Raw genomic sequence first — 20,718 nt, forward strand, 5'->3', positions numbered from 1 at the left:
TATTGTTTTACTTTGTGCTTGTGGGTACTATTACATGTGAGATGAACTTTTTGAAGACAACATATATGGGTCTCATCTTTCTGTCTATCCTGCCACTCTATGTCTTTTAACTGGGACATTTAGTGCATTTACATTTAAGACTGGTATTTATATGTGTGATTTTTATCTGACAGTGTATTTTTATCTTTCGTTGAAAACTTCATTGTGTAGTGGATTTATAGTACCAATGGGCTATGTGCTTAAATGTGAGTTTGGTGAGAGGTGTCATTCTCTGGAGTTGTACTAGCACTGAAAACTCTGGATTACAAAGATATCTTTATTTAGAATCCTTCCTGCTGCTGGTGTAACTGGCTTCACAGTGTCAGACATACCTCTGAGTCTCACCAACCCAGATTTTAGAGTCACCATTAAATGGTACCTTATGTCCTGCAACCAAAGTTGGCACTGAATACAATTGCCAGCTGTTCCATAATTACATGATACACTGCTGCTTGGACCCACATGTTCAGGCATACCTTTGTCCATAGATAGCCCAATACTATGCTTCGCTTTCCAGTGTTTAAGTTACAGTTATAACCTGGCTCCCTTGCCCCAGCCTGCTAGAGGGTGCCTCATAATCATAGGCCCTGACTTTGGCAATCTGTATCCAACCCTACCAAAGAGAATGAACTTGTACCCTAAGACCTAGGTGTTATAATAGATTTGCAAGATCCTAAGGTAGAACCCTGGTTCCACAGGCGCTCTGAACACCTGAATCCTAAAACCCAGTATCACTATTGCTGCTTGTAAATTGTGTCAAACCCGACACCAAAAAGAATCTCTCAGCTAAGTATTTTTACCACTGGGAAAACTAGTATTTGTGCTATATGTTCAGAAGTCAATGCAGGGGCCCGGTGCAGTGGTTCATACCTGTAATCCCAGCACCATGAGAGACCAAGGGAGGTGGATCGCTCAGGAGTTGAAGAGCAGCATTGGCAACATAATGAAACCTCATCTCTACAAAAAATACACACATTAGCTAGGCTTGGCAGCAAGGCTGTAGTCTCAGCTACTCAAGGGCCTGAGGCGGGAGGATCACTTGAGCCCAGGAGGTAGAGGCTGAAGTGAGATATCGCTATTGCGCTCCAACCTGGGTGACGGAGCCAGATTCTGTCTTACTAAAAAATGATAAAGTACAATAGAAAAGAAAAGAAATGGATACGGGAATACAAGTAACATGAAAGAGGAGAAAAAACAAGACATCCTCAAAGAAAAGAAACACAGTAATTCCCTTGTAAAATATCTCAAGAAAAACAAAATACAAAAATTACTGAAAAAAGAATTCAAAATAAGGAAATGAGACCTAGGAGATACCGAGACATTTAATATAATCAGAAAAATAAATTCCTCTTAATCAGAAAGTTAACGGAGATAGAAATTATTTAAAAAATAAAATTTGACTCTGAATTCAATAAATTAATTTTTTAAAATACAATAGATTCAACAGTAGACTAGAACAAGCAAAAGGAAGACTCTGAAGACAGGTGGCATAAAATTACTGAATCAGAAAGGGAAAAATAAGAATGAAAATGTATGAATGCAGCTGACAGGAAGGGACTCTGTTAATCAGACAAACTTCCACATTATGGGAGTTAAAGTTGTGATGTCACTTTTGTTTGTGATGGCTGTATCCAAGACCTAAAGGGGCGTGTAAGTATAGTGACCATGGCAAATGTGGTTGAGTGTGATAGGTGAGGGGTAGGGAGATTGAAAAACAGTAAAAAAGATTAGTTGGATTTGAAGTCACATGGCAAATAAGTGTTGCCGCACTATTCCCTTGGTTGGCTAAGTACCTTGTGGAATCAGGAAAAGGCAAACTAAAGAAACGTTTCCTTTTTACTTACAATGGGCAACTAGAACTTTGTTTTTTAGCCTTATTAAAATTTCTAAAATTGGTAGGTTTTGTTCCTTACGATTTGTAGAAGCATTTTAATGAGGTAACTTATGCATGTTACTAGTAACTTTTTTACAAAATCCAATATTCGTAAAAATTAAAGATGCATTTCAGATTTGAATTATTAAAAAAAACTAATAGAGTATATGAAATTAACATATCTCTTCAAAAACAAACTATACTAGTAGGCAGTGAACTTTCTAAATAAAATATCCACTAATACTCTTTATCTTTTTATATACTTAACAAAAGAGTATCTTAAATTTGCACTGAAATTTTATATTTTATTCTACATGTATAATCCTTGATTACTTATTAAGCTGTGAAGAGAACACAACACATAATAAAAAAGATGAGCCTACTATTTATTTATTTTGAGATGGAGTATCACTCTGTCACCAAGCTGAAGTGCAGGGGGGTGATCTGGGCTCACTGCAACCTCTGTGTCCCAAGTTTAAGCAACTTTTCCAACTCAGCCTCCTGAATAGCTAGGATTACAGATGCCCACCACTACACATGGCTAATTTTAGTATTTTTCGTAGAGATGGGTTTCACAATGTTTTTCTGGCTTATCTAGAACTCCTGAACTCAGGTGATCCACCTGTGTGGGTTCACAAAGTGCTAGGATTACAGGTGTGAGTCACAGTGTCCAGCCCAAGGTTAGCCTTTTAAGAGTTATGATGCTATTACAAAGTAAAAATATGTATTTCATTTATCTCTTTGCATATAGAATATTTTAAAATGTTAATTCATCAAATATGATTTAGATCACAGTTTGACATGACTACTGTACAACACTCAAAAAATGCAATCCCATATTTAGAATCTGGCAACAGCTTCCGTTCAGATCAATAAAGAGGCAAACACTTTCTTTACTTTATTCCAAATGATACAAACACAATTTTATATCAAGTTGGTACAAATTACTTATAAAGTACTGTAAAATTCCTGATTAAGGACTTGATAAAATATGATCAGTGATATCAATATTAAAACTATAAACTTTTTTTGTAGGACCATATAGTAGTGGCATATCCTTCATTTTTGCAAAGTACCTTCAAGCAACTTATAGAACTCTATCTTGAATGTAAGTTGATGACATTGACTACAATTATTTTAAATAATGTTAAAAAGAATATACAGATGTCTAGTCCACATGGTCTTTCTATAATAGGAATTAAGAACTGTAGATGTATGTGAAATACATAAAATATGTAGATTTTAATACCCAATATTTCTGATATCCACTACAAGGTGTTAGGAGTTACTCTACCTACTGTAAATGAATGTACACATAGATCTTCCAACATTTCTGAGGAAATATTAAGTTATTGTTTTGGATAGTATTGATACACATTCCTTTATTACAGTGGTTTCTGTTTCACTCTCTAAACAATATAATTCAAATTCATTTAAGATTAAATGTAATCATTTTACTTAACTTTATAAAGTTTTTAATTTTTAAATTTTTTATTACACTTTTAAGTTCTGCAGCTGTAATCATTTTAAACTCAAACATTTGTTTATCATGATCAATGACAACCACATTTTATTCAGCCCATCAGTAATTGTCATTGCACATCTGCTATTCACTTCATAGATATCAAAGAGCATGGTTTCATTTCTTCCTTTGTACCATTTGACAAGCCCAGGTGACATTTCACAAAAGTAAGTAACTGAAAGATGCAACTGGTTAGTTGACTCAAGCACAGCAGAAAAACAAAATGAAGTGCTGCCCAGGTAAAATTTGAATGAAATATAAATGGGAGTTGTAGAAACAAGTGATTGTAGAGATATTGTAAGGTTTATTCCCGAGGTAAAATGAGGAAACTGAGGCAAGAATAAAAAAATGATAAACTAATTTATTCCACTCCTGGGTGCGGTTCTGTGGTCTAGGAAGGGGCCAAAGAATTTATACCCAGCTGTTCAGGGCATGGGGTTTTACGGGGAGGGAAGGCACTTGATTGGCTATTGGGGAAACAAAGTGAAGGCAATTCTATTGGCTGTTGAGAAGCAGAAAGTACATGGAGCTAGTTGCCATTGGTAGGCAGGAGGGATCTTGGGTAGGTGGGCCTTGATTAGCTATTGGGGAAACAAAGTGAAGGCAACTGTATTGGCTGTTGAGAGGTAGGAAGTACATGGAGTTAGTTGCCAGTTGTAGGCGGATGGGACCTAGGGTAAGTGGTTTGGCTGGGAGTGTGGGGGTATGGGGAAGACTGCTACCTGTCAGGGTTTGGTGGGGCTTATTGAGATACCATCTCAGGCCAGTAAGAATGGGGATCATTAAAAAATCTGGAGACAACAGATGCTGGAGAGGATGTGGAGAAACAGGAACACTTTTACACTGTTGGTGGGAGTGTAAATTAGTTCAACCACTGCGGAAGACTGTGGCGATTCCTCAAGGACCTAGAAATAGAAATTCCATTTGACTCAGCAATCCCATTACTGGGTATATATCCAAAGGATTATAAATCATTCTTCTAGATGGACACGTGCACACTAATGTTCAATGCAGCACTGTTTACAATAGCAAAGACCTGGAACCAACCCAAATGCCCATCGATGATAGACTGGACAGGAAAAATGTGGCACATATACACCATGGAATACTATGCAGCCATCAAAAACGATGAGTTCATATCCTTTGTAGGAACATGGATGAACCTGGAAACCATCATTCTCAGAAAACTGACACAAGAGCAGAAAATCAAACCCCACATATTCTCACTCATAGACGGGTGTTGAACAATGAGAACACATGGACACAAGGAAGGGAGCATCACACACTGGGGTCTGTTGGGGGGAAATAGGGGAGGGACAGCAGGGTGTGGGGAGTTGGGGAGAGACAGCAAGGGGAGAAATGCCAGATATAGGTGGTGGAGAAGGAGGCAAAGCACACTGCCATGTGTGTACCTATGCAACAATCTTGCATGTTCTCCACATGTACCCCCAAACCTAAAATGCAATAAAATAAAAATTTAAAGAAGATTAAAAATAATTTTTCTGCAGGGATTTTTAACAGCAGGCCAGCAGGCTGGAGGTTAGATGCATAGTTTAGTGCTGAGCTTGGGTTTGGGTATGGTATGCAGAGGCGGGTGTCGGGAAGCCATAGGGCGAGGCCAGATAAGGAGCTTGGGTGATGAGGAAGTTATCAGGTGTGGAGAGTGATGGATGTGTCCGTTTGACTCCTGGTGAGGTGACCGGCCTTATAGATATTATATTCCCAACATCCCAGCTACACATGCAGCCAAACAAACTTAGTAAATTTAATTGAAATAAATGAGAAAAATGGCTGTGCCTAAAAAAAAGTCGAAATATTACAGAGAATATGACAACAGGAAAAAAATTCATGAAGAAATTTTGATTTCATGACATTAAAAGTGAACTGATGAAACATTGAATGACATTTTGCCAAGTTACAGAAGATAATTCACTTTTGGGAGTTGCATGGCAGAATGCAAGCACTGTTTGACCTATTATTAGTAAAATTTTATGAAACAAAACATTTACTAAATGCTTTTAATATTTTGTTAATGTACTACATAAAATACTTTTTCGTTTCTCTATAAATTGTGATAATTTATCATGTTTTTTAACAAGAAATTTTAACAATTGCAGAGCAGCTGTAATTTTTCTCATTTTCTAGCGCTGTCTTCAGTTTCACCTTGTGGTTATCTTGGTAATCACGTACTAATTTGTGCTTTTTGTGGTCTTGTACTACCATGCAAAACAAGGCCAGTCTGCATTATCAATACCAGTTTACAGATTATTGAGACCGCTTACACATGGCCATCGGGCCAGAGGGTAGAGCTGGAATTTGGATACAGGCAGTTTGACTCCAGCACATGTGCCCTATACTTCCTTATTGCATTAGCTTGCATTGTGTGTGTAGTGAGGATTAAGAGGAACATATAAAATCCAATAAACTTTCCAAATCTGTTTATTCCACACCTGATAGTCTCCAGTCCCGTCAAATTTGTAATAGAACGTAATTTAGATTTATTCCTGTTTGGAATATAAAGAAAAAAGAAGAATAAAATGGATAATTTTTTTTTTCTTTTTGAGACAGGATCTTATTCTGCTGCCCTACAGGCTAGACTACAGCGATGCAATATTGGCTCACTACAATTTCACCTACTGGGCTCCCATGCCTGAGACTCCTGAATAGCTGGAATTACTAACATGCACCAGCACCACACCTATCTTTTGTATTTCAGTAGAAACAGAGTCTCACCATGTTGTCCAAATCGGTCTCAAACTCATCATGTCAAGTAACCTGCCTGTTCTCAGCCCCGCACAGGTGCTGGGATTACAGGTATGTGCCACCATGCCTGGCCAAAATGTACGTTTGAAAAAGAGGTTTAATGTGCTCAGTTTCACAAGGCTGGGGAGGCCTTACAGTCTTGGCAGAAGGCAAATGAAGAGGAGAATCAAAACATAGATGGGGCAGATAAGAGAAGTATGGGTACTTCCCTTTACAAATGCAGCAGGATCTGACCCCATGATTTAATTACCTCCTGGTCCTTCCAGATTCAAGATGAGATTTCTGTTTGCACACAGCCAAATCTATCACCCAAAACAGTATAAATTAAGCTTATCCTGTTTTAAGCAGGGTAAAATTCATCCAATTTTTGTCATATATGCTTATTAAAAAGCCTCCATTTTACTATTTTGTATGTCAAGCCAAACAATGTTAAATTTAATTAAAAAAAATTTTTTTTTGAGACAAAGTTTAGTCACCCAGGCCGGAGTGCAGTGGTGGTAATCTTGGCTCTTTGCAACCTCCACCTCTCAGGTTCAAGTAATTCTGACTCAGCCTCTCGAGTTACTGAGGTTTCACTAAGTTGGCCAGGCTGGTCTCAAACTCCTGAAGTCAACTTCTGGAGTCAAGTGGCCCTCCGCCTCTGCCTGCCAAAGTGCTGCAATTACAGGTATGAGCCACCACATCAGGGTCAAATATGCTTAAAACTATATAAAATACAAATAAAAATGTTACCAATAAATCTAGCCAGATATTTTATTCAACATGTGTTTACTTATGTGTGAATGATGACAGCATACACCTAATTAGTATTTACATGCTTGAGTAAACTACCAAGCACAGGTTTTATAAGCAAATGTATTAACGACTATGAGTACTAACACATGGGAGAAAAAGGAGTGGAGGCACTACAAGTACTGACAGGGGAAAAAGGAGTGTAAGACATCACGCATAATTCACAAGCTCCTGAAGAACAACAAACTTTTTAGGCTCAATATTAAAATGTTAACAGGCAAAAAAATGTTAGCATGTCTTTTTTACATGAATGCTTATCATTTAGCTACTTTTGTTAATACTCTTAACTGCAAACAAAATAAACATCACATAAAAATTGCAACCATACCAGATTCATTATGTACTTTCTTGGCAATAAACGTCCACTGATATCAATATAAATGCATTTTTGTCTTTCACATAATTTTATTTCTTGTGTGCATGATTTATATCACTATATTCTCCTAAAACAACATCATTACCTTCTTGCCAATTTCATCCTTTATTGGAAGCATAAATCAATGAAACTATTTAAAATTCCTAGTAAATATATCAAAATTAATTTCCTCAAGCTGTGCTGCATATAACTACAGCCTACAACTTCAGTCTAATATTTGGTAACTCTAAATTTTCCTGTATAACACACTATACTGAACTAACAAACAAAATGTGTTACAAACATATTGGAACAAGTTATACTTCTTAATTTTTAGACCAAACACAGTTGTTAGAGGAATCTTGTAAGAAAAAGAAAGTGTTTGACTGGTTTTACTCCTATTAACTGTGTAACTTATGCAGAGTTCCAACATTTTTAACAAAATGTGCAACGTGGGTTAAGTACTATAAATTATGCCATATACTTTTATGAACATTAGGTTAAAAATGTAGAGAAGGTTTGATAATCTGTGAACAAGTTAAGTCAACTCTTCAAAAATATTAAAAAATAGTCTTCAGACACATTTCACCTAGATAAATGTTTAGGAATGCCACAGAATAAGAATCATAAACCAAAACTCTGTAAACTTTCATTTCTTAATCTTAGATTTAATAACGTACCAACATTCTGGCCTTAGATTTTTGACTCCAGAGTTTTCACATGAAAGAACTAAAATGACAATTTCTTTTTTTTTTTTTTTTTAAGACAGTCTTGCTCTGTCACCAGGCTGGAGTGCAGTGGTGTGATCTTGGCTAAATACAACCTCCACCTCCTGGGTTCAAGCAATTCTCCTGCCTCAGCCTCCTGGGTATCTTGGACTACAGGTGTGGACCACCATGCCCAGCTAATTTTTGTATTTTAGTAGAGATGGGGTTTCATTATGTTGTCCAAGATGGTCTCAATCTCTTGATCTCGTGATCAGCCCGCCTTGGCCTCCCAAAGTGCTGGGATTACAGGTACAAGCCATCTTGGCTGACCAATGAAGTTTTACTCTTTCATATTTACTTGTATTACTGAAATCATGTGATTTCATTTTCCCTTTATATTTTCATTACTTATAAATTATCAAGAGAAAAAATATATTTCACAACACTATTAAAGTTATGTAAGACAGTACCCAGTGAATTCTAACTAGTCCAGCCTTTATTTTCACTTTATAACTTTAAGAACAAAACTTTAAAAGGGAAAACTGTAATATAAAATCTTACTAGCATGTATTAAAAAAAAAATCAGTACTCACAATGAAATACACTAACATCACAAAGTTATGCCAAAATACACACAACATTACTCTTTTTTATTACATGGATTATTGTAGCTTTTCCATTCAGATTTTGAGAGGAAGTCCTGCTCTGTCACCTAGGTTGGAGTTCAGTGGCAAGATCTCAGTTCACTGCAACCTCCACCGTCCAGGTTCAAGCAATTCTGCTGCCTTAGCCTCCTGAGTAGCTGGGATACTGGCATGACCCATTAATTCTTGTATTTTGAGTAAAGATAGCGTTTCACCACGTTGGTCAGGCTGGTGTTGAATGCCTGAACTTAGGTGATCTGCCCACCTTGGCCTCCCACAGTACTAGGATTACAGGTGTGAGCCACCACACACCCAGCCTGAAACTATCTTCCCATACAGTATGGCTGTCTCTTCCTCTGGCAGTTTAGGAACAATGTGAAAAAAGCTGTTTATAGAATGTACTATAAAATTATTTTTCATTCATACATTGTAATTTACTTGTTCAATGAAGACAAAGACTGTGGGTTGCAATGAATTACTTTTGAAAACAAAATGGCATAGCAGTATTTCCAATGGTAAGATAATTGGTTGCCACCTAGGGTTCAATTTCTGCAACTGCTACACATTCTAAACTGCTACTCAAAGTTGCTACCCTTTAAAATCTACACGTTGGAAATGCTTCTTTTTCCCCTTAATAACAGGAGGCACACATGACAGAAGAATTGATAAGGCATAAATGTTAGTATAAAAATACATGTGGCTAGATAAATATAAAAAACATGTCCATTTTTTTTTTTTTCTGATTCCAAATATAGACTTGTCTTCTTTAAACTGTACCAGGAACTTTGGGAGAACATCTAAGTAGCTGAAACATACAAAAAGACTATAGAGTAAATAGATTAACTGAAAGTAGGACTTATAACTTATGATGACCACAAAGCAGAAATGTATTCAAAATATCCAATTACTTGAAGTTATCACAGTAGAAAAGGTATTTATTTGTTTTTACAGCAAATATTATGATCTTTTCGCTCTTAGTTCCATTACATCAAAACAATAAAGTATTAGCATTTAAGATAATTCAGTGTCATCAGCTTTTACAGAAATAAATACTTTAAAACAATGAAAACAGTTAAGTTGCTTTAACGAACGATAAATGAAACGAATTTCTCTTCTTAACTGGTGATAGTCAAAATCCCAACTGTAGAACAATCCTCAGAAAACTTCAAGTGTTAAATCACTCAGTTCAATTTAGATCTGTAATTGAAGAGAACATCAGATCCATATATCTAATTGCAATGTTCTACTGCATATAAAGACTCCTGGTAGCAATCTGGGAAGTAAATCCTTTTGAAATGGGTATTCTGTACCAGTGAGAAAATGATTTTTCTCATTTCCTTGTGTTATCAGTAAATCTTCATGGTCTTTCAGAATGTTACTATATATCAAAACATCTTTGAAGTTTTGCATCTCTTTATTGCCTTTTGTGGTAGTGATTATACACCTTATATTGTGAGGGTGGACACACACGAAATAGAATGTGATTCTTTTAAGAATGGGATGAATATGGTCCTAATCAAACAGTTCATTTAGTCAAAGAAGTAAAACTAAAACACCTATAAATCTTCTACAGTGCTCTCTAGCAATAAGCAAAACAAACTCTTATAAATAAACTAACTTTCCTTTAACAGCCATTGTCTTTATATTCCTTCCCTTATCACAATACTGTGTCTAGTTCCAAAGGAAACAGTGGAATCGATCTAAATAGTTTTCCTGTCCCACTTCCTTAGAAAAATCTTAACATGCCTAGTTCCTTACTCTAATATCTGTGTATGTAGCTTTGTGGTCCTGTATGCAGTCTAGATAGGTTCTTTTAATTTTCCAGAGGCCTTCAAGCCCATTGGCTGTGGAAATGTTCACATTTGCCCTTAATCTACAACACAATGTTTATGCTTCCGGTTATTGCAACATGAAGTAAATACCTTTTCTGTTTAATTCCCAAAAGACCTCTAACTCAGGGTCCCCAAAAGGAGGTACATAAAGAAATTAGAATATGAAAGGAAAATATCTTGGGCCCCGAAAATTACTAAGAAAAACTCAAGGTGGAAATTGCTTAGGGCAAACCTGCCTCCCATTCTGTTCAAAGTGGTCCTTCAGCTCATTGAGTTAGAAGTATATCTGTGTGCCTACTTTACAAAGGCTAACAAAGACACCTCCCCTTTCCAATCTGAAGCAATGTGCTTCTCACATATATTGACTGATGTCTCATGTCTCCCTAAGATGTACAAAACCAAGCTGTGCCCTGACCACCTTGGGTGCATGTCCTAGCAACTTCCTGAGACTGTCATGGGTGCATCCTCAATCTTGGCAAAAATTAACTTTCTAAATTAATCTGACACCCGTCTAAGATTTCCTGGTTCACAAGAACAACAGGTTTTTCAAGCTTTTTCATTTTCTCCTTTTGGGTGTGCCTTAAAATTTGTATTACATTAAGGTAGATTTATGACTCAGAACCATTTCCTAAAGAAAAAAAAAATTAAAAATTTTAGAGTACTTTATGTTTTAAAAAATGTATAAATGCATATATGTACAACAGAATTATGTCCTCAGTTTATTTTCTTTAATTCAAAGTGTAAGTAATCTAAATAGTTTGGAAATGTGCCAAAATGTAAGCTGTACTATCAGAAGAAGAGAAGATGGGTGTGATAGATGAAGAAAAGCTGTAAATTCTAGAATCCTGTTGGTGAGTATATGAATGTTTACAGAAGAACTTAAAAATCCTTCTATTCCTCTGAACAGCTGGAAAAGAATTTTAATGAACGTTGCAGTAAAACAAAAGCTGTAGAGATCCCTGATGTTTCCAAAGACTGGCCTTTGTAATTTTTTTTTTTTTTTTTGAGACAGAGTCTCACTCTGTTGCCCAGGCTAGCGTACAGTGGCAAGATCTCTGCTTCCCGGGTTCAAGCCATTCTCCTGCCTCAGCTTCCTAAATAGCTGGAATTATAGGTGTGCGCCACCATGCCTGGCTAATGTTTGTATTTTTAGTAGAGATGGAGTTTTATCATGTTGGTCAGGCTGGTTTCAAAATCCTGACCTTGTGCTTCACCTGCTTCAGCCTTCCAAAGTGTTGGGATTACAGGTGTGAGCCACTGTGCCCCGCTGGCCTTTGTAATTTTGAAAGCTCTAGTAATTGCGCAGATTACGTTAAGAATGACTGCTTATTAATATCCAGTCAATCATAATTTTGGGTTTGGTATATACAGGTAGTTTTTGAATCACATTTTTATAAAAGAGATATTGATCAAAAAAGCCTACACCCAAATGAAGTTAAGCTACACCAACCAATTCCATATTTAGTACACACACACACACACTCACCTCATGGAAAAAGGGAAGAAAATCAAGGTGAATTTTATTTGAATATAATTAACTTAAAAAGTAAGATAAGGCATTTATTGCTTTGTGAATTCTGCTGCTTGGTTACTAGGAAGAACAATCATTTCCACAAAATAGGTACAAACCAAACCCCAAGAGTACCTGGCTAATACAAACTGATGCTCAACAATGTAATTCTATCACATACCGTGGCAAAAGGCCCGACATTTTAACAAGCCTTTCAAGTATATTGTAAATTTCAGTGCTGCATCAAACTGGTTCAAACAAGATTCTTTTAACAGACTAAGTAAGCATTTCTCTTGAGAGGACATGTTCTCAGAACTATCTCTTTAGAAACTCTTACTTAACTTTGATTATGACTGCCTACTGCCAAAGTTAAAATTAATTTTTGAAGAAAAGAATATTCCAAAGGATTGTAAAGTTTACAGATAATGCACAGATAAAACATCTATTAGGTTTATCTACTTACATCGTCAATGTCTTCATCATCATCTCCAATATCATCAAACTGGATTTCATCATCATCTCCAGGACCAAATGTGTCTGTTTCATTGATTTTAGCTGAAGATAAAATAACATACTAATTATATAATCGAGATTTTGCCTGTAATCTCAGCACTCGGGGAGGCCGAGGTGGGTGGATAACCTGAGGTCAGGAGTTTGAGATCAGCTTGGCCAACATGATGAAATCCCATCTCTACCAATAAAATTAAAGAAAAAAAAAACTGCCTGGTGTGATGGTGCACAAGTGGAATCCCAGCTACTTGGGAGTCTAAGCCAGGAGAACAGCATAAACTTAGGAGGTGAAGGTTCCAGTGAGCCGAGATTGTGCCACTGCAATCCATCCTGGGTGACACATGTGTGCTGTATTTTTTCTTTTGTTTTAAAAAGATATTTACAATGTTCACTTAGCACACAAACAAAAGGTATTTTAAATATGGCAGGCAGACTAATTATACTAACTAAATAGCTAAACATTTCCATGTAGCCTTCAAAAACAATTTGAGCACAGGTTAACAACTTATCCTCAACATATATAAAGTTATCTTATTAAACAGATTTTTCAAATCAGTGAAAAATTCTTGGTTAAATCATAATCATGGTTATCCCTAAGCAATAAAAGTGAAAAAAGGAGGTGCTAGCTCAATTCCCAATTATCTCAGCACTTCCTGAAATGCCAATAATTTCATCAGGATGTTCATGTTTATACAAAAATCTTATTTTCATGATAAGTTGCAATGTGATAAATAATGAAAACAGCTGCCTAGTAAAATATGTAGGATTTAAAACAGTGCATATTCTCTTTGATGGTGCTATGAGGGACTTATTTTAATCTTGCCAAGTTTTCCACAGTAAGCATGCATGATGTCTACTTTTAAGAAAAAGAAAACACAATTGTTTCTTTTTTTTTTTTTTTTTTTGAGACGGAGTTTCGCTGTTGTTACCCAGGCTGGAGTGCAATGGCGCGATCTCGGCTCACCACAAACTCCGCCTCCTGGGTTCAGGCAATTCTCCTGTCTCAGCCTCCTGAGTAGCTGGGATTACAGGCACGCACGACCATGCCCAGCAAATTTTTTATTTTTAGTAGAGATGGGGTTTCACCTTGTTGACCAGGATGGTCTCGATCATTTGACCTTGTGATCCACCTGCCTTGGCCTCCCAAAGTGCTGGGATTACAGGCTTGAGTCACCGCACCCGGCCAATTGTTTCTTAAAAATAATCCCATAGTTACAACTTTGGTAAGATTAACTGAATACTTTTTTCTATAAGAATCAAACATTAGTATTATAATTGTTGCCTTTACTTAAATGAAAACTGCCAATCTTTTGAGAATTTTTTAGAAAAACACTAAACAAAATGTACTCCTTTGAGTGATTATATACAAATCCAGAGCTTATGAATTCAAAACTCATCATCAAAGGAAATTTCATAATTCAAAATCTCTTTATGAGAGGTTTTTACTTTTAAGTTCACAATGTCGTTATTTGAGATTTCTACTTACTAATATCTTTACCAAATTATTAGAAGTATACTAAAGTATAGGCAAGACTACTTATAACAAATTTTTAAAGTATACACTAAAACAGTATGTAAAACAGAATTCTACAAAAATTCCTTCACCTAAATTCCACAAACATTAATATGAAATAACAAGCAGATATAATCATTTTGATATTACCATGTTCTGGAAGCTCGCCATATGCCTTCAGACTTCTAGCTTCATCTGCATTGTACTTTAAAATTACATCAGCTTTGTTATCCTTAGAAATAAACAAATAATGTTCAAAACTGCTTATACCAAAGTATCACCAGTTGTTTCACAATTTACTTTCAAACTTAAGACATCTAACAAAAGCCCACATAATGTTTGTTACAAATGGTCCTGCTTTTCTTTGCCTACCCCAATACCCTTTAGAAAAAATTCTTGAGTCTGAATAACTAGGAAGTGGTTTGTGTTCCTTAGTAAACAATAATTAATAGATATGGAAAGATACATACAGATTTCATTTTAATAAAGGCACAAAAGGTAAGCCCAGTCTTTTATATACTATTACCTTTTAATTAGAAGTCTCTTGGAAAAAAAACCGAAAGACTAATAAAAAAATAAAAATAAAAAAAAATTGCAGGCCAGGCGCGGTGGCTTAAGCCTGTAATCCCAGCACTTTAGGAGGCCGAGGCGGGTGGATCACGAGGTCAAGAGATCGAGACCATCCTGGTCAACATGGTGAAACCCCGTCTCTACTAAATACAAAAAATTAGCTGAGCATGGTGGCGCGTGCCTGTAATCCCAGCTACTCAGGAGCTGAGGCAGGAGAATTGCCTGAACCCAGGAGGCAGAGGTTGCGGTGAGCCGAGATCGCACCATTGCACTCCATCCTGGGTAACAAGAGTGAAACTCCATCTCAAAAGAAAGAAAAAAAAAAAATTGCAATGTAACCATTGAAAAACACTCTCCTGAGAAGTTCACCCTTCCCCATTTAAAAGTATTTTATCCAACTTGGGATGAGGTGGAATTTAGATTGCTTACAATTTGCAATTTAAATAAGATCTAAACTAAAGTGATCTGTCACAATGGCAGTAAAACCAAAACTTTTCAAACCATTATGTGCAAACAAGATTTTGTTAAGACCGGTGACTCGAATAACATAATAGACATAAAAATAACGTTTTAAAAGCAAAGTACAATTACATATACACACATATAAAGTCAATGTGCAATATATATTTAATATACACACATACATGTACATACATACACACACACACACACAAACACACACACACACACACACACAGTCAATGTGTAATTAAGTCTATCAAAATAAATGCCTCCATGCAGTGATTGTAGAAATGGCAGAACAAGGACTTACTTAGATTTGTTTCTTCATAAAAGAAATGAGAATACTAACAAAAATGGGAAAGGCCATAGATAGTAATCTGAAAATTAACCAAATGAGTGGAATAAACACTAAGGAGTGTTTATTCAAGAAAAACAAGTGAATCTCACTAAGAAAAAGCAGTGTGGCTTTTTAAGTTTCCCCATTCCTATTTCTCATCTTAGTTTCATAAACACCAACAGCCTCCCAGCTACTGAAAAACACAGAACAAATTTGAAGTTCCCTGTTAATGCTATTCTATAGAAAATAGACTGGCAGTTCCTGGAAACCACCATTTTAAGAGCTTTTCTTTCACTTAACTGATTCAGAGCTTATACATTGTGATTGTTTACCTCCCAGGGCTTTTGTAGAAAAAATAATCTGTGGCAACTTTTTAAAATGCTTAAAGTGGTGATAACAGTTCGGACAAAAAAGAAACTAACCAAAAACAGAAGAAAAAGCTCTGTAATGAGATATGCATAGGAAATGTGTAAAGTCCAAAATACTTCGCAAATCTAAAAGGCCAAATATAAGTTCAGGGTAATGTACATGATAAAGACACACATATGAAAGCCCTAATCTTACCCCTGACTGAAGTTAATATCCTGCACAGCATGAGATGAAGAATAAGGAAAAGGTGTCAGTTGACTGACACTGGTTGAATGTTCAAAGTATTACTCTACATGTTCAAGATTTCTCTTTAAATGCTTAATTCCTTAGTGGTTTTAATGAAATCTTAATGCAACATGAAATGTCTACTAAACCACGAACTACTCAATGGCCAAAGAATTAGTTCTGAAAAGTCACCAAACAAGCAGTAGTAACAACAGCCCTGAGAAGTAGGAATCTGAGTTCCAGAACAGCTAGTTAAAATGTTCAGTTTTCAAGAAATAAATTAAGACATGTAAAAAAGTAGCCCAAACACAGGAAAAAAAGTATTATTCCAGAGGAATCCCAGAAGTTGGACTTAGTTTATATAAGACATAATATGTTTAAAAACTTAAAATAAATCATGTCTAAAAATATTAAGAAAATTCTAAAAATGGTATTTCAAAAAACAAAGTCAATACAGAGAAATCATGTAAAAGTAGAAATTCTCAAGATGAAAAGTAATTTCAATATGCCATCTAGAATGATGAAAAGACCAATCAGACAAAAGATCAACAGAAGACTTTAACACTAACAAGCAACTAGAAGGAAACTCCAACTAGTACCAAGAGAATAAAATTCCAGACATAGCAGTATTTTTTAATGTGGTTAAGCAATGGTAATAAGTTCCATGGACAGTAATCAAATGATTTTACAGACCTATGACATGTAAATAGTTTCAAGCTTAGAGATAAATGCCTACTACTGTCTTTGTTCTATACTGCTCATCTTAAAATTAAAGCATATACAATAGTTTGTACTGTAACTACTTGTGTGCATGCTTAACTTTATACTACCAAACTATAAAACTTTTAAAGGAGAACTGATTTACTCAACGGCATCATCTAGACTTGTGGTTTCCCAATTTTAAGTTTCAAAATATTAAAATAATATTAGGTGCATGAGTCTCCTAGATTATTAAATTTTGCTTTGGCAAATCAGGACACTAATAAAAAATTACTACCTATATACTATCATTATCATTAAAAAAATATTAAAAACATATTTAAAAACAAAAACAAACAATTGCGTTCCATGAAAAACAACTACATATCTTTTAATTTGACTTCAAAGCACTAAAATTCAGCCTGCTCCAATACTATTTCATGTCTGAAATGCCTAGCTGAATGCCTTTAACACCACTGGTCTTTAAATGGATGAGGACAAAATGGTCTGCAGTACTTGTCTGAACCTGCTAGAAAACATTTACTTACACATGGTATTAATAATAAAATCAAAGAATTAAAACAAATTATGTTTCCACAAAATACATGTACCATTAACTATCTGTGCGAATTATTCCGAATTTGAAAAATTCTAATCTTAAACACACTGGCCCCAAACAAATGATGATGGCAGAACACTGAGAAAGTACAAGGGGCTGGAACAAGTTAAAGATGCTAGTTCCTATCTTCTAAACATCAACAACTACTTAAAGACACAACACATACTTAAATGTTATTTTTACCTGATAGTCTCGTAGACCAACCAATATAATGTCTGAAGTATTTATCCAAACCTGTAAGAAATTTACTGCAGATTATTTTAAAAATAAAAGCAAATAAGAAGGAAAATGTTTAGTGGACCTTCCCATAAAACAGATATGCTATTCACCTACTGTGAAAAAAAATAAAATTAAGAATTTGATGCCAGGCCATGTGTCTCACGTCTATAATTGCAGCACTTTGGGAGGCTAAGGCACGAGGATCACCTGAGCATAGGAGTTTGAGACCAAAACCAGAAAACATACAGAGGCCTAGACTGTATAAAGAGTCAAAAAATTTAAAAAAGTTGGGTGTAGTGGTACGTGCCTGCAGCTGCTTTAGAAAGCTGAGACAGGAGGACTACTTGACATGGAGGCTGAGGTTTAGTCATGACTATGCCAGTGTACTCCAGCCTCGACCACAGAGATCCTGTCTCATCAAATTGGGAAAAAAAAACATAACATATATACGTAGTATAGTGGTATGTAGCACATAGGTACGGTCTGGTATGGAAAAATTATAGTACCAGTTGAGTTTGTTAAAATTTTCTTACTTAGAATGTTAAAAATAAGTAATAATTTTATTTCAATTACTCAAGAATTTAAAATTCCAGATGATTCTTTGTCATAGAAATTGAGACATGCAATTGTCTAAAATACAGAAGATGTATCTAACAAAATGATTCTAAAGCAACCAATCTACATAAATATAGCCACTGCTATTGTCCTAACATTTGTATTCTTCAAGATTTATGTTGAAATTTTAATCCCCAAGGGGATGGTACTAGGAGGCTGGGCCTTTGGGAGGTGATTATGTAATGAGGGCTGATACTCCATGAATGGGATTTTTGCCCCTATAAATGACGCCCAAGGGAGTTTGTTCCTCGCTTCTGCCGTGGGTGGAGAAGGCAGAAGGCACCACCTATTAATGAGAAAAATGGGTCCTCACCAATATTAAATGGATTTCTCTTTCTCAAGAACTAAAATTTCTGTTGTTTATAATCTACCCAGTCAATGGTACTTTGTTACAGCAGCCCAAATGGACTAAGATAACCCATAAAAGTGCCACTAATTTGGAAACAAAAGGATGTTAACAAACCAAATAGATTCTTTTTCTTTCTTTTTGAGATAGATACTCGCTCTGTCACCCAAGCTAGAGTGCATTAGCAGAATTCTTAGCTCATGGGAACCTTGAGCTACTGGGCTCAAGCATCATCCTGCCTTACCTGCTCCTGAGGAGCTGGAACTATAGGTATATGCTGGCTAATACTTGCAGAGAGCTCAGCCAAAAAAACGTTATTATTATTTTAATTATAAAATCTAAGTACCAGAGACTTTTAATCAATTTGATTTATAATACTACCTGACATGGTATTTGTAACAAATCTGTTGTCTACCATTTAATATTCCAATTTTCCTCATACTACCTACAACTATTTCCTCCAAGACAAAATGTAATAAAGGAATATGCAGCAATTGTTCTCTGTTAACGTAAATTCCCAGATTTTGTATTCTTTCACAGTATTAACATTTGAGTCAAGACCATTTGTATTATATATCAAAACATGTTTAGTCAATACTAAAATCAGAGTAAACATTTCTGGCAGGAATACAACAGAATTCAAACAAAGGAATTATTCTTTAAAAGTAAATCTAAAAGTTATCAAAGACCTTTTCTATTTATTCTTATTGTCATGAGTCACTGTTGTATAAATTATTTTGGGAACTCATAAATTGCTTAGATCATGTATTTAAAGCAGAGACTTTTTAAAATTGAAATTAAAGAAATCTACACACTTACCTTTTTTCTCAATTTCCCTCTGATATGGCATAACCGCTTTACGCCATCAAAACACAATGCTTCCAGTCGTCCATTTCCCAACATTTTGATTACCTGAGCATACTCTGAGAAGAGGAGATTAAAAAAAGGGTGAGATCCTGTTCAACATTTGTTAAAATGTAATGAGTGAAATTTAGCTGTTTGGTTGGACATGGTGGCTCACATTCGTAATCCCAGCAATTTAGGGGGCAGCCAAGGCAGGTGAATCTCCCGAGGTCAGGAGTTTGAGACAAGTCTAGCCAACCTGGGGAAATCCCGTCTCTAGTAAACATACAAAAATTAGCTGGGTGTGGTGGCAGGTGCCTGTAATCCCAGGTACTCAGGAGGCTGAGGCAGAAGAATGGCTTGAACATAGGAGGCAGACGTTGCAGTGAGCTGAGATTATGCCACTGTATGCCAGCCTGGGTGACAACAACAAAATACCATCTCAAAACAAAAACAAAAAATCTTCACTTACTGCTAAATCAGATCAAACTACAAAGAAAAATAGAATAAAACAAACAGCAAAAAGTTTAAGAAATTCATTCAGACAGTCCTATTTCAAAATGTCACATATTATGTTTAATAAATGTCACGTTTCTTATCCAGGGAAACCAGAGAACTCTTTAGCTATCAATTTCTCTGGCCTCTCCCAGCTATGCACATATATTTTAACACCTTTATTTTTATAGTGAATAAAGCCTAAGTCAAGAACTTGTTCAGTGTTACAAATGCCAATTCCATGACAAGCTACTTCTATTAGTAGAGGCATTTTAATTACCTTCTCATTCTGATTATGTCAATTGTTGTTTTCATGATTTTACACTTCAGTTTTGATTATCAAAGTGACTCATTGCAAAATATAGACTATAACCCTTCATCAGTCTCTCTCACATGAGCCCTAACTCAATCTTCACCAACCTTAATCTCAGAAATGACTGAGAAATTGTAGTTTAACTATTAAAAATTCCCACTTGCCTTAGACTATCTCAGTGATTATTCTAAAGTTCTTGGAAAATGGGAGTGATATTCCTAAGTAAAATGTCACATGTTTAATTGAAATACTTTCAAAACTGCCCTGATTCCACTGCTACTAGAAAGCACTCTTATAAGAATATGAGCATTAGTCAGTACAGCCATTCTCTTCTAAGTGGCAGGAAAAAGAAACAGAAGAAATAGAGGGAAACAGACAATTCCAAAATTTTCACACTACTAAGGTTTCTTCTTAGAACTATCCAAGAGAATATCAACTAACACATAATTATATTTAAGAGATAAATTTATAAAGCTACATTGAGAGGTTGCTATATACGTGGCAACTGGGTCCATTTTACAAAAGTCAGTGAGGTCAGCTTATCAT

General features: G+C 35.6%; 1 protein-coding gene across 3 annotated transcripts in view; it reads right to left on the bottom strand.

Moving 5' to 3' along the window:
- Nucleotides 1-8,525: 8,525 nt before the first annotated feature.
- The window catches only part of LOC141582934 (eukaryotic translation initiation factor 1A, Y-chromosomal), a 40,744-nt gene continuing 28,551 nt past the window's right edge, over nt 8,526-20,718 (bottom strand). For all 3 annotated transcript variants that reach the window (XM_074392386.1, XM_074392387.1, XM_074392388.1), the window contains 5 exons: nt 19,341-19,444; nt 17,525-17,575; nt 14,211-14,292; nt 12,501-12,592; nt 8,526-9,892 (listed from right to left, as the gene is read on the bottom strand). In XM_074392386.1, the coding sequence (XP_074248487.1) occupies nt 9,887-9,892; nt 12,501-12,592; nt 14,211-14,292; nt 17,525-17,575; nt 19,341-19,444 (335 nt within the window). In that variant the 3' untranslated portion in view covers nt 8,526-9,886. The remainder of the gene's footprint in view (nt 9,893-12,500; nt 12,593-14,210; nt 14,293-17,524; nt 17,576-19,340; nt 19,445-20,718) is intronic.

This window comes from Saimiri boliviensis, chromosome Y (genome assembly GCF_048565385.1).
Source record: "Saimiri boliviensis isolate mSaiBol1 chromosome Y, mSaiBol1.pri, whole genome shotgun sequence".
Classification (NCBI taxonomy): domain Eukaryota; kingdom Metazoa; phylum Chordata; class Mammalia; order Primates; family Cebidae; genus Saimiri; species Saimiri boliviensis.